This window comes from Marmota marmota, unplaced genomic scaffold, assembly GCF_001458135.2.
Source record: "Marmota marmota marmota unplaced genomic scaffold, marMar, whole genome shotgun sequence".
In the NCBI taxonomy this organism is placed as follows: domain Eukaryota; kingdom Metazoa; phylum Chordata; class Mammalia; order Rodentia; family Sciuridae; genus Marmota; species Marmota marmota.
The window spans coordinates 1428284-1442396 of NW_025999864.1; the positions used below are offsets into that span (position 1 = coordinate 1428284).

The 14113-nt window shown below is 36.3% G+C and overlaps 1 protein-coding gene across 8 annotated transcripts in view; it reads right to left on the minus strand.

Annotated features, from left to right (window-relative positions):
- Window positions 1–14113, minus strand: part of Fam13c (family with sequence similarity 13 member C) — a 118422-nt gene that overhangs the window by 46956 nt on the left and 57353 nt on the right. For all 8 annotated transcript variants that reach the window (XM_048813994.1, XM_048813989.1, XM_048813978.1 and 5 more), the window contains one exon: window positions 9278–9341. In XM_048813994.1, coding sequence (XP_048669951.1) covers window positions 9278–9341 — 64 coding nt within the window. The remainder of the gene's footprint in view (window positions 1–9277; window positions 9342–14113) is intronic.

Sequence of the window (14113 nt, forward strand, 5' to 3'; positions counted from 1 at the left end):
TCTTCACTTTTATCATTTGTAGTTTATCTTCACTTGCACAAACCATTCCTTTCATCCTCTCTACTTCACAGAGTGAGGCAAAAGTAAGAGTGGGAAGGCTAGGTTATTACCATTACCCTTTGACCCTAGCTGTTGAGTCCACTAATTTCAGTTGAGATAAAGTAAACTTATTCTCTTACCAAGGTGTCTTTCTCAGCTAGAACAGTGTCCTATGATGCATTTAATTTTAGCCAACTTTTGCTGTCAGTGTCAACAAGGATGTCCTGTAGCCAACTGTCACGATGAGAGTCCTGGCTCTCATTCCCAGTGCAATGAACTACACAGAAAATAAATTTCTCCTTCCCTAAAAAAGACAATACCATCCTCTTGTTTTCTATGACCTGGATGTATACAACACAGTAACTTCTATCTAGATTGGTTTCTTAATCTCTACCTGTAGCCCCCTTCCATATTTAGTTTCTTTAACATCCACATTGATGTCTATGCTAATATCTGGTCATATAATTCCTCAATATCAATGGTACTAAATATGTCTTAGCTACCTCAGCAGGTTGCTGTGAACTAAACCCCATTTCTTCAATCTCTTCTTATCATACCCTGGAAGAGAGCTTATTCTGTCCTTCTAATTACATTAAAGTTCTGGTGTCTTCTATGTTCTTAAGATCAGTTACCTCAGACTTCTAAACTCATGGGAACCATATGTGGGGAAATAGGCAGCTAGTATCATCACAGTTTTATTCTGGAGACACAGAATGACAATATATGTACCTAAAAGTGTTTCCCTCCAGGACATTTTAAGTCTTGGCTACTCTAGAATCATCACCAGTAAAGGTGAAAGGTTTATTGTCAGGCAAAAACTAATGCAGAGTTTATTCACTTTTCCATTCCAAAACTAAGCATCTGCTTTACTGTATTTGACACATCTCTCTTGGGTAAGTCCATTATGCCATGGAAAAACATTTTTCTCCAGATTTATAAACCAACTTTGTATACCTGGAGAAGATAAAATATAGTATTGGTCCATGCCAGCTAAGAAGCCTCAAAAGGGGTGGTAAATAAGGAACCCATGTAAGAGCAGCAAAGACAAACTTTTCTTCAGAGACTTGTTGGCTAATGAATAATCTTATATTTAGCATCCTGAAATTTTACACAAAAAATGGAATATTACTCAGCATTAAAAGAGAATAAAATCATGACATTTGCAGGTAAATAGATGGAGCTGCAGAATATCATGCTAACTAAGACAATCCCAAAGAACCAAAGACCAAATGTTTTCTCTGATATGTGGATGCTGATCCATAATGGTGGGGGGGAAGCATGGAAGGAATGGGGGAACTTTAGATAGGAAAAAAGGGGAGGAAGGGAAAGGGAGGGGGCATGAGAGTAGGAAAGATGGTGGAATGAGATGGACATCTTTACCCTAAGTATATGTATGAAGACATGAATGGTGTGACTCTATTTGGTGTACAACCAAAGCTCTATATGTATACTATGAACTGGAATGCATTCTGCTGTCATGTATAACATATTTGTATAAAGAAATAATTTTTTTTAAATGTGACATGGAAACAAACTCTTCTCCAGCTGACACTTGCTTTATTCCAAAGTTAAGTGAAGAATACCTTTCATAGTATCTATGAGATTAAAAAAAATGAGCACAGGAACCTGATCACAGAGACCAGGGACACTTCTGAGGTGATCATCTCTTTCTATACGATAACATAAAAGTTGAGCAAATATAATGCAGAATCAGAGAGAAAGCTCAAATTGACCCAGAGTTTTTTTCAAATCCTAAATTACTCCCAATTCTTCATTTATGAAAATGTGAATGTGACCTGCCCTTCCCCATTGATAAATAATTATGTAAGCACAGGTAGCTTTTATAGCCCTATTTACTATTCACTTCCCTCAACTAGGCCTTCATAGGGCTGAACTTGAGGTGGCCTTATTATGAGTAACTCTGGGCAATGTGACTCATCCCTTCCCAGATGGGAACATATGACTAAATTCTACAAAAACTGAGAAAATAAAAAAGGGAGTAGAATCAAGAAGTATTAAATCTGAAGGGGTTCTTGGAGTTAACCCAATCCATAACCTCTTCCCCAATTTTACAAATGTAAACTGAGTTGATGTGATGTGTGCTGTGTAGTCAGGAATTGATTCAAGGGTCCAATTAGGCATGTTTGCTTATGGAAAGGGAGATCAAGAAGTTTGTTTATATATCTGTAATTTCTCTTAATTAGAACTGAAGTCAAGAATGGAATCTAGGTACAAACAGAGAAAACAGTCATTTTTCCTCAGTTTATCTTTCAAGCAGTTTTTGGATCTACTGAATTGAATGCTTACCAATTATATGGATGTGGTGGAATAACTAAAGACCAAGGATTAAGGTGGATGAGAATTTACCATTGTCCAGTCTAATCAGGATTCAGGAGAACCCCAACAAATAAAATCACCAGATATCTTAGAAAGACAGTTAGATGGCTCAGGTGAATCGTAGGAGGAGGATTTAATTGCTTTTTAAAAAACAAATTCCAATACCACAGACAAACACACACATACATGTGCAGAAATGAAGATGCAAATCCTATCACGAGACCCAAGTCAAAAACTGAGAACTCTAGACTAGTAGAAGAAAAGTGATATTGACAAGACTCAATGTATATTTCTGCTAAGTGGAAACAAGAAGTTAGGAAGCTTTTCAACCCACCAAGAAGATATGAAAAACACATAAAAAAGAGGACATACCATAAATCACCATGATGGGCATAAGAAACCTCAGGTGGAGGACCAGTCCCCAAAACAGTGCACAGGTATGCCCCATTTACTTGTAGCAGAGCAAATGGATCAAGAAATTCCAATAGTAGAAGTTAAAGTATAAGGGGCAAATCTAGTATCATTAGTGTTATTATTTATATATGATTTATTTATATGATATTTCATAGACGGAAGCATACGAAAACACTTGTGGATCATCTTCTTATGAGACAAAAGAAACTGGTTATTTTATTTTTTTCTTTAGACATAACAAACATAAATATCTATGTACCAAACAATGGGGCATCTATGTATATCAAACAAACCCTTCTCAACTACATGAACCAAATAGAACACAATACAATAATACTGGGTGACTTTAAATATACCTCTCTCACCAATGGATAGATCTTCCAAACCAAAACTAAACAATTAAACTACAGAGCTCAATAATACAATCAATAATTTGGACTTATATATAAGACCTATATAGAATATTCTATCCATCAACTAGTGAATACACTTTCTTCTTAGTAGCAGATAGATCCTTCTCCAAAATAGACCATATGTTATGCCATTGAGCAAATCTTTGCAAATTAAAAAAAAATAGAGATACTACCTTGCATTCTATCTGACCATAATGAAATGAAATTAGAAATCAATGATAAAATAAAAACTAGAAGCTACTCCAACACCTGGAGACCAGACAATATGCTACTCAATGATGTGTGGATAACAGAAGACATCATGGTGGAGATAAAAAAAAATTCTTGGAGATAAATGAGAACTCCGAAATAAATTATCAAAATTCTATGGGACACTATGAAGGCAGTGCTAAGAGGAAAGTTGATTGCATTAAGCAATTCATTAAAAGAAAAAATGGCCAACAAATAAGCAACCTGACATTACATCTCAAAGCCCTAGAAAAAGAACAAACCAACACTAAAAGTAGCGGAAGACAGGAAATAATTAAAATCAGGGCAGAAATCAATGAAATTGAAACGGTACATTTCAAAAATTTGACAAAACAAAAAGGTGGTACTTTGAAAATAAAATAAAATTGATAAACCCTTAGCCACCCTAACAAAGAGAAGGAGAGAGAAAACTCAAATTAATAAAATTTGTGATGAAAAAGAAAATATCACAATAGACACTATTGAAAAACAATAGAAAACAATTAGAAACTATTTTGAAAATTTCTACTCCAGTAAAATAGAACACCTCAAAGACATCAACAAATTTCTAGAGGCATATGATCAACCCAAACTGATTCAAGGGGACATGCACAATTTAAACAGATCAATTTCAAATAAGGAAGAAGACACCATCAAAAGCCTACCAATCAAGAAAATCCTGGGACCAGACAGATTCACAGCTGAGTTCTACAAGATTTACAAAGAAGAATTAATACCAGTACTTCTCAAATTATTCCAAGAAATAGAAGAGGAGGGAACCCTTCCAAACTAATTCTATGAGGCTAGTACCATCCTGATACCAAAACCAAGTAGAGACACATCAAGGAAAGAAAATTTTAGATCAATATCCCTCATGAACATTGATGTAAAAATTCTCAATAAATTTCTGGCAAATTATATACAAAAACATAAAAATATAGTGCACCAGATTGAGTGGGTTTATTCCAGGGATGGAAGGTTGGTTCAAAAAAATATAATTCATCACATCAATAGACTTAAAAAATCATATGATTATACCAATTGATGCAGAGAAAGCACTTGACAAAATACACCACCCCTTCATGTTCAAAATACTAGAAAAACTAGGAATAGTAGGAACATACCTCAACATTGTAAAAGCTATCTATGTTAAACCCAAGGCCAACATCATTCTAAATGGAGAAAAATTGGAAGCATTCCATCTAAAAACTGGAACAAGGCAGGGATTCCCTCCTTCAGCATTTCTATTCAACATAATACTTGAAACTCTAGCCACAGCAATTAGACAGATGAAAGAAATTAAAAGTATATGAATAGGAAAAGAAGAACTCAAACTATCATTTGCTGACGACATAATTCTACACTAACAGGATAAAAAAAACTCCATCAGAAAACTTCTAGAATTAATAAATAAATTCAGCAAAGTAGCATGATATAAAATCAATACCTATAAATCAAATGCTTTTCTATATATCAGTGATGAATCCTCTGAAAGAGAAATTAGGAAAACTACCCCATTCACAATAGCCTCAAAAAAATAAGACAAAACAAAATACTTGGGAATCAACTTAACAAAAGAGGTGAAAGACCTCTACAATGAAGACTACAGAACACTAAAGAAAAAAATCAAAGAAGTCCTCAGAATATGAAAAGATCTCCTGCACTCTTGGATAGACAAAATTAATATTGTCAAATGGTCATACTACCCAAAGTGCTATACAGACTCAATGTGATTTCAATTAAAATCCCAGCATCATTCCTTATAGAATAGAAAAAGCAATCATGAAATTCCTTTGGAAAAATAAGAGACCCAGAATAGCCAAAGCAATCTTTAGTAAGAAGAGTGAAGCAGGAGGCATCACAATACTAGACCTTAAACAAAATTACAAAGCTGTAGTAACAAAACAGCATGGTATTGGCACCAAAATAGACATGTAGACCAATGGTATAGAATAGAAGACACAGAGACAAGCCCACATAAATAGAGTTATCCCATAGATGGGAAATCCCATAGATAAGATATCTCTTGTATCTCTAGACCAAGGAGCCAAAAACATACATTGGAGAAAAGATAGCCTCTTCAACAAATGGTGCTGGGAGAACTGGAAATCCATATGCAGCAAAACGAAAATAAACCCCTATTTCTCACCATGCACAAAACTCAAAGTAGATCAATGATCTAGGAATTAGACCAGAGACCCTGAGCCTAATAGAGGAAAAAGTAGGCCCAAATGTTCATCATGTCAGATCAACCCCTGAATTCTATAACAAGACTCCTAAAGCACAAGAAATAAAATCAAGAATTAATAAATGGAATGGATTCAAACTAAAAAGCTTCTTCTCAACAAAAGAAACAATCAATGAGGTGAAGAGAGAGTCTACATTTTGGGGGCTAATTTTTGCCACACGCACATCAGATAGAGCACTAATCTCCATGACATGTGAAGAAATCAAAAAACTTAACACTAAAAATACAAACAACCCAATCAACAAATGGCCTAAGAAACTGAACAGATACTTCTCAGAACAAGATATATGATCAATCAATAAATAGATAAAAAATGCCCAACATGTCTAGTAATTAGAGAAATGCAAATCAAAACTACTCTAAGATTTAATCTCAAGCCACTCAGAATGGTAATTATCAAGAATACAAACAACAATAAGTGTTGGCAAGGATGTGGGGGAAAAGCCACACTCATAGATTGCTGGTGGGACTGCAAATTGGTGCAACCAATCTGGAAAGCAGTATGGAGATTCCTTAGAAAATTTGGAATAGAACCATCATTTGACCCAGCTATTCCACTCCTCGATCTATATCCAAAGGACTTAAAGAATCAGTATACTATCATAATGCAGCCACATCAGTGTTCATAGAAGCTCAATTCACAATAGCTAAACTGTGGAGCCAACCTAGATACCCTTCAGTGGATGAATGGATTAAAAAATGTGGCATATATACATGATGGAATTTTACTCATCAATAAAAGAGAATAAAATCATGGCATGTGCAGGTAAATAGATAGAGTTGGAGAATACCATGCTAAGTGAAGCTAGCCAATCCCAAAAAACCAAATGCCGAATGTTTTCTGATATAAGGAGGCTGACTCAGTGGGGTAGGGAGGGGGAGCATGGGAGGAATAGATGAATTCTAGATAGGGCAGAGGGGTGGGAGAGAAAGGGAGGGAGCAGGGGATTAGCAATGATGGTGGAATATGATAGACATCATTATCCAAAGTACATGTATGAAGACACAAATTGGTGTCAACATACTTTATATACAACTTTATGCTGTATAAGTGTAATAAGAATTGTAATGCATTCCACTGTCATTTATTTTTTTTAAAAAATTAAAATTAAAAATTAAAAAAAATTTAAAAAGAAAACAGTTCATAATGAGATTACAATAAATAACACCTGATCATAATAGTTTAAAAAAATAGAAATAAACAATGCAATTGGTTACCTCAAGGCAAATGGAAACTACAACCCCATGCAAAACATGGATAAGTCTCACAAATATAACATTGAACAAATGTAGTCAAGCATGCAAAAGATTTTATGCAATTCATATGTAAAAGACTCAAAAATAGGCAAAAAATCTGAATAATAATTATTCTCAAAGTGGAGTAGTAACTTGAAAGAATTAGAGATATCCATGATGCTGGTGGTGTTCTCTGTCTAGATCTAGGTATTGGTTACTCATTTCCTAAGAATTCATCTACCTACATGTTTATTATCTATGCACTTGCCCTTATATATTTTCTATTTCCATTAAAAATAACAAAGCAAAGCTTCCCATCCATGTTCCATCGGACTCTATCACCTAAAAACTATTATTAGGCAGTTCTTCCATATGAGTGAAGTCTTTGCTTGGTGTGGTGGTGCACACCTTAATCCCAAAGGCTTGGGTTGCTAAGCCAGGAGGCTCCTGAGTTCAAAGCCAGCCTCAGCAACTCAGTGAGACCCTGTTTCTAAATAAAATATAAAAAAAAGGTTGGGGATCTGGTTCAACAGTTAAGCACCCCTGAGTTCAATCAACAGTTAAGCACCCCTGAGTTCAATCCTCGGTACCAAAAAAGAAAAAACAGAGTGTGGTATTCATTAAGTTTGAGAAATGCCGAGGACACATTTTAGATTTCCATTCTATAGATTGTTTTAAATCAATGAATGTGACCCTACTGACGCTCCCCTGAGACTTCTTTTCTACTCATGCTGACCCACTTCCCGTTTCTCTAAGGTCTCTTTCAGTACCCCAAATTGTGGTCACAACAGAAGCTGCATAAAAGAATATGGGCTAGTACATACAGTTTACACCCTGACTGGAACAAAAACTATCTGGATGGAGCACATGCTCTCTATGTTCAACTGATCTTTAGCACAACCTTTGCCTGGAGGCAGTCACATTCAAAATACAGCACCGCCTGCCCTTTAGAATGCGCATTTCCATTCAGTGCTCTTGAGCCCATATGATGTCACAGGAATACACACATTTCAGATCATTTGCAAATTGGATACAGTGAAGGAATACAGAAAAGCAGATTTTTTAAGTAAAGCTTTTCACAACTGTGATTTAGGAATGCTCAAATACTCCTAGCATTCTCACGGGTTTCCAGCTTAAAAAATCAATTTCTTCCAAATACTTGAAAGTTATCATGAATCTACTGTTACAATCACCTAATTTTTCTAGTCACCTATGTTAAAATGAAATCACTGCTTCTTTACAGCTAGCATTGCGGTTGTTCCCAGTGGGGCAGAGAGCTGCACACATGCTTCAAGCTCTTGCCTCTTTTCTTTTGAGACTTTTTCCACTTTTTTGTTACCATAAGTAAGGGTGTGAAATTTAAGGGCTATCTTTATGAATACAGAAAAATAACTCACACTATTCTGTTACCTTTAAGACATTTTTTCACAACTTTAGCTATTTTACTTGGCTTAACCAAATAGCTAGTTCACTTTTGACTATTCATTTTTGCCAAGTTTTACTGGAAAACACCTACATTTAGTTTAATGCTTTTTATGGGAGTGTTGAGGGGCACAGCCCTTGTGCCTTCAAAATGTCAAATAAACAATTTGTCTGAAGTCCATCATTTCTCATCTAGGCATCTGAGTGTCAAGTCTTTTTTATTTTCTTTTCTATAATCCATTAGACATACCACATACCATCTTCTGCTCTGATTTAATGAAGACAAAAAAAATCAGACTGGGTATTCCAAACCAATGTTTTAAGCCAAGGAATTCATAAAAGTAATCACCATAATTATATTGATTTCCATCATTAGAATTCAATTCTATATTGCAAAACAATCTAGAATAAGCTACCGTTGTGATGTCCAGTTCAGTGGAAAACTATCTGGATTAGGAAACATGGCTTTTTTCTCAAAGCATACTTACTCAGAAGACCATATTGCAAACACCAGTCTACATGAGGCTTAGTGAATAAAGAATAAGCACAATTATATCTGAGAATGCAAAGGCCAATGGGAAAAACAGAGATGCAGATAAATAAAATTAAGAAAAAATGTTACAAATGTTAATTTGCAAACCACAGGCATGGCTATACAACCTAAAGCAAATGTGAAAAGTGTATGATAAAATGACTACTGGACTGGTGTCAGGTACAAGACATGGTGAACAATCTCTAAAATAACATTTTGAATGTGTTTGCACCATAGCAAGGAAAAGCATCCCAACTGAACAATGGAGTATAAGCACGACAAGTTTACTAAAGAGCAAAAATACTTATAGTTTTAATCAGAAAGAATTTCTACTACTGTCAAAAAAATAACAGTAAATTTCATGATCGTTTAATTCATGTCCATATGACCAGAAACAATTGCACTTACCTCATTTAAGTCCTGCTGAGTTTCAAAAGCATCCTTTGGCCAATTGGTAGCCCTCTGGTCTATTCTGTAAGATACAAAGAAAATTATGTCCATTTAAAAGAAACCTTTCAACAATGCACAGTTGAAGCTGGTAGCTATAGATCTGACAATGCCTCTGTTAAAATCCCTTAGTGAGGTCCCCTGACTAGAGAATAAAATCTAGACTCCTGAAAATGAACTGGGACACATTATTGTGTTTGGTGGGGCCTTTCTAACACCGTCTCCTACCAGTCTCATCCTTGTCCACACACCCCAGGCACCCTAGCTTTCTGTTTCTTGAACACATAGTACTTGTCTGCTGTTCAAACTTCTGTACTTGCCGTCTCTGGGCCCAGGCTGCTCTCCCGCAAGGTCTGAACACAATTGACTCTCCTCATCACCTAAGCATTAGCTCAGCTCACATATCACCTCCCAAAGAACACCTCCTGACCTCCCTAATCAGAAGCAGCCCTCCTCCTCACGCCCTAGTACTGTCCCGTACATTTTATTCTTGGTGTGTCTTATTATCTGAAATTATGTGTTTATTGGCACTTCTGCACTAAAATGTACAAGAAAGCATTAATTATGTTCATTTTCTACACTGCTAAATCCTCAATACATGGTAGAAGTTTAATAATTTTTGAGTGAATGAATATTATCTGATACAGTTGCTACAGAAAGATACTATTTATTCACTAAAGTCAGATTTTTAGAAATCTTATCTTCTAATCTACACAATAAATGTTACAGTGTTAGCTTACATGGTAAAGCTGGATTTTGTCACTACATAATTTCCAGTACAAGAAAAAGGACTTAAAGGAAACCATATCACTTTGAGTCAATTTTCTTTAGTTTAAAAAAAGAAAAGAAAAAAAAAGTCTTACTGCTGATAGTGCTGACAGATGCTTAGGTCCAAATCATGATTTGGCAAATTCTAAGTCCCAACAGCATCTGTTACACAGCATTCAAGTTTTTTTCTGCAGCAGTATGCAAGACATTATATAATAAACATTAAATTATAGTTATTATCCTTATTAAAAAAAGGCCAGCTATCTTAATGAATAAGAGATTTAGTCAGTAAGTTATTTATAAAAAAGATTTATTTGGGGATGTAATTAATTCTTGCTATTATTCTGCCCCAATTTGAATCTTAAAGAATATTTCTTCTCTGAATGGTCAATAGGATTAATGATTTCTAAGTGTCACTTAGAAATGTGCATTTAGAAATGCCATAAGCTCAACCTCAAATGTTCTTAAGAATGAGAATTCTTTCAGGCTACTGGTGTTGTTAACTGTATACTTTATTTATTTACTTATTTTTTGGACAGGGAGATGGGGTCTTGCTATGTTGCCCAGGCAGGTCTGCACCCTTCTTCCTTAGACTCCCAAGTAGCTGTAAGCCCCACCATGGCATGCACCCACCATACCTGATTCAAGCAATTTGCTTCAAGTGAGAAAAATAAGGAGATGGTTAAAAAAAAATAGCCTGATGCCTTCCACACTTATACAATCAGCAGACCAATGACTGGCCAGTGGTTCTCAAACAATGTTTATAAGAGTTATGGTAGTACCTGAAAAATGGAAGAGCTGTTTCTGAATAGGGGGAATATTTCCCAGTTTACACCTTTCAAACATAAATTTTTATGGGGCTTTGGACTCAGCTCCCTGTTGATGAGTGACAGGAGATGGCAAAATAAATGGCAAACACGAATGGAGGCGGGAAGAAATCTACTGCGCAAAAAAATGCAGTGTATGTTATGGAGATGCAGAGAACAGCCTTTGTATAGTACCACATAATCTCACATAAAACTCCTAACCATTACATAAACCTCCAAAACAAGTTTGATAACCATGGTCTGAAACATCGAAGTACTTTAATTTACTAATCATCTGAATGTCTATTGGTACATGCCTGGTACTAGGGACAGAGATAAACCTTTCTCTTTGTTGGAGAAATAATATAACAACAGTGAAAAGAAGCAGAGTCTGTGCCTTAAGGAATCTTAAAATCTAATGGAATCTTAAAGGATAAAACTAATGAACACATAGCCTTGAGGATATTCTAGTGGATACAAGCATGGGACATGATGTTAGAACACTAGAGAGGAATTTGAGAGGTAGAGACTAGTAAAAGACATTTTTCAAAGATAAAGCAACCAAGAGGCTTTGGGAATGAATTCAAAATATGAAATGAAGAGATGGGAGGATCAAAATGATTCCAAAGTTGTGAGCCTATGTGGCAAGAAAAATGAGAGGTGATTTTTTTAATAATGTAATATTAGAAAAATATATAATTTGGAGAGAGAAAGAGAGGTAATAAATTCAGATTTAGATATTCAAAGTTGAGATAAGGCTGAAATAGAGAAGTAAAAACAGCTGGTCAGGGTTCACATAAGACATGAGCATGGGGGCACCCGCTCATGTCTCATGTGTTCAGCAGAGCACAAGTGATGATGACAATGATCAGCAGAGCACAAGTGATGATGACAATGATCACTGTGACCCCAGGTGAGGTCACATGGTCAGGTCCTATATCAATTTTTTCCTCACTGTGTAGACAGAGCCTAGCTTTGTGCCCCGCATATGGTACATTGCCAGTACAAATACCATTTTAGATGAATAGATAAACAGAAAAAAAAATAAACCCAAGAATGAGTTCTAATCTATTGCTTACTAGGTCTGTACTCCTGGTGTATATACCTCTCGGAGTCTCAGTTTCCTCACCTGTAAAATGAAGATAATGATAGCTACCTCATGGGCTTTCATGATGTTAAGGATAGTTGGTGAATAATACATTTAATATAGCTAACAGCAATAGAAAATAACACATGAATTCCATAACCATAAGAATTCCATATTAGAATGATCATAATTATAATTAATGGTATATTTAATTAATAATATTAAAGTCTGGTTAATAAGCTGAAGGAGAGAAGAAATCAAGGCCATTTAGAAAACAAGAGAGACAAGCTATGGAGAAAATACAGAAGCATCTCTAAGGAGGCAAGAAGTTAACTGGAATCAGTGTTCTAAATACCAGAGAAGGAAGTTATAAGAAATGGGAGTGCTATAGTTTAGATACAAGGTGTCCCCAAAAATTTCATGTGTGAGACAATTCAAGAAAGTTCAGTGGTGAAATGCTTGAACTACGAGAGCCTAAACCTAATCAGTGGATCATCCACTGATATGAATTAACTGGGAGGAAACTATAGGCAGGTAGCGTGATTGGAGGAGGTGGGTCAAAGGGGGCATGCCCTTGGGGTTTATATCTTGTCTTCCATGAGGAACACTCTCTCTGCTCCCTTGTCTCCATGTCCTTAACTACTTTCTTCCACCTATGATGTTCTGTCTCACCTCAGGCCCAGAACAATGGAGTTGGCCAATTATACTGAGACCTCTATAACCATGAGTCCCAAATAAACTGTCCCTCCTGTACCTTGTTCTTGTCAGGTCTTTTGGTTGCAGCAGAGAAAATGCTAAGACAGGGAGCATGAAGAGGCTCCTAACCCTTCACCAGCCCTTACTATGCCAAGCTGGGTGGGCCAGACAGTCTACGTACATAATAATGTACATAGTAATGTCCATGGTAACCATATGTATTAGTACATCTATTTGACTTAACAGGTAAAAGGACAGTTAAAAAACTTCATTCAAAAAATATGTGTTAAGCCCTGACTATGCCAGGTACTATTCTAGTGTTGGAAATAAAAACATAGACAAAGCAGTCTGTCCTTGTGGAATGTTTATTCCAATGGGAGAAGAGAGAATATAAAGAAATAAATCAGAATAATCTATAATGAACCAAATGCTAGGTTTTACAGGGGAAGAGAAAGCAGGGAACACAGGACCTGCAGAAGGACTGTCCAAGCTCATGCTTCCATGAAGTGTAAGTCATCCAGAGACAATGAGATCAAAAACAGTGGATTAAAAAATATAAAGGTCATGGTAGAAGAGGAAAAAGGAACCTTCCCACCTGGTAAAGTACAGCAGTGAGAAGAGGAGAAATAGTACAGTAGCTGTCTCAAATCCTCTTTTAATATTTTTAAAGATATTGCTCAAGCCATGCACAACCCTGCCAGGAAGAGATCCTACTCACAAACTATCACGCTGAAACACCCCACCCCCAAATTCTCCTGCCTCCTTCCACCCACAACAATAAAAGCGAAGTGATTAGCACATCTATATCCAATTTCACTTCTGGAGGGGGCAAAGATGAGTAAGTGAGTCAGTAATCTGCCACTCTATTATAATCTTGCCTTCTAGCCCAGGCTTCAGTAATGGGAAATTTAGTCTGCTTCTCAGAGACCAACCGCACTCCTTGGTAGTAATGAGTGCATGACGGCTCCGATAACCATCATCATTACCTTCAAGCCTGCCATCATACACACCAAAGTTGCCACCATCAGCATCATCCACAAAGCCATCACCATCACCCATAATGCCATCACCATCACAATACCATTGTCATCATCACCACTAGTACTGCAAACACCATCACCAACAGCACCATCGCCACCACTACCACCACCTCCACCAGCACCACCACCACCATCGCCACCATACACACTACCATTGCTACTACCACTATATCATTCAAAATAAAAACTTTTCAACTGAGAAATACAGAACTTAATTTTGTTCTGATATTAAAGAGTTCTCCCTGGATTCTGTGACTACAGACTTGTGGACAGCCTCTTGAAGTGCAACTTTTCTAAAAATTGTTCATGTTTCTATTTTTCCAGAACCCTCTAGTATGTGCTGAGTCGGGGTCATCCTGCAGTGGATCTCTCTTTGGACAAGTAATGGAATTCAAAACAG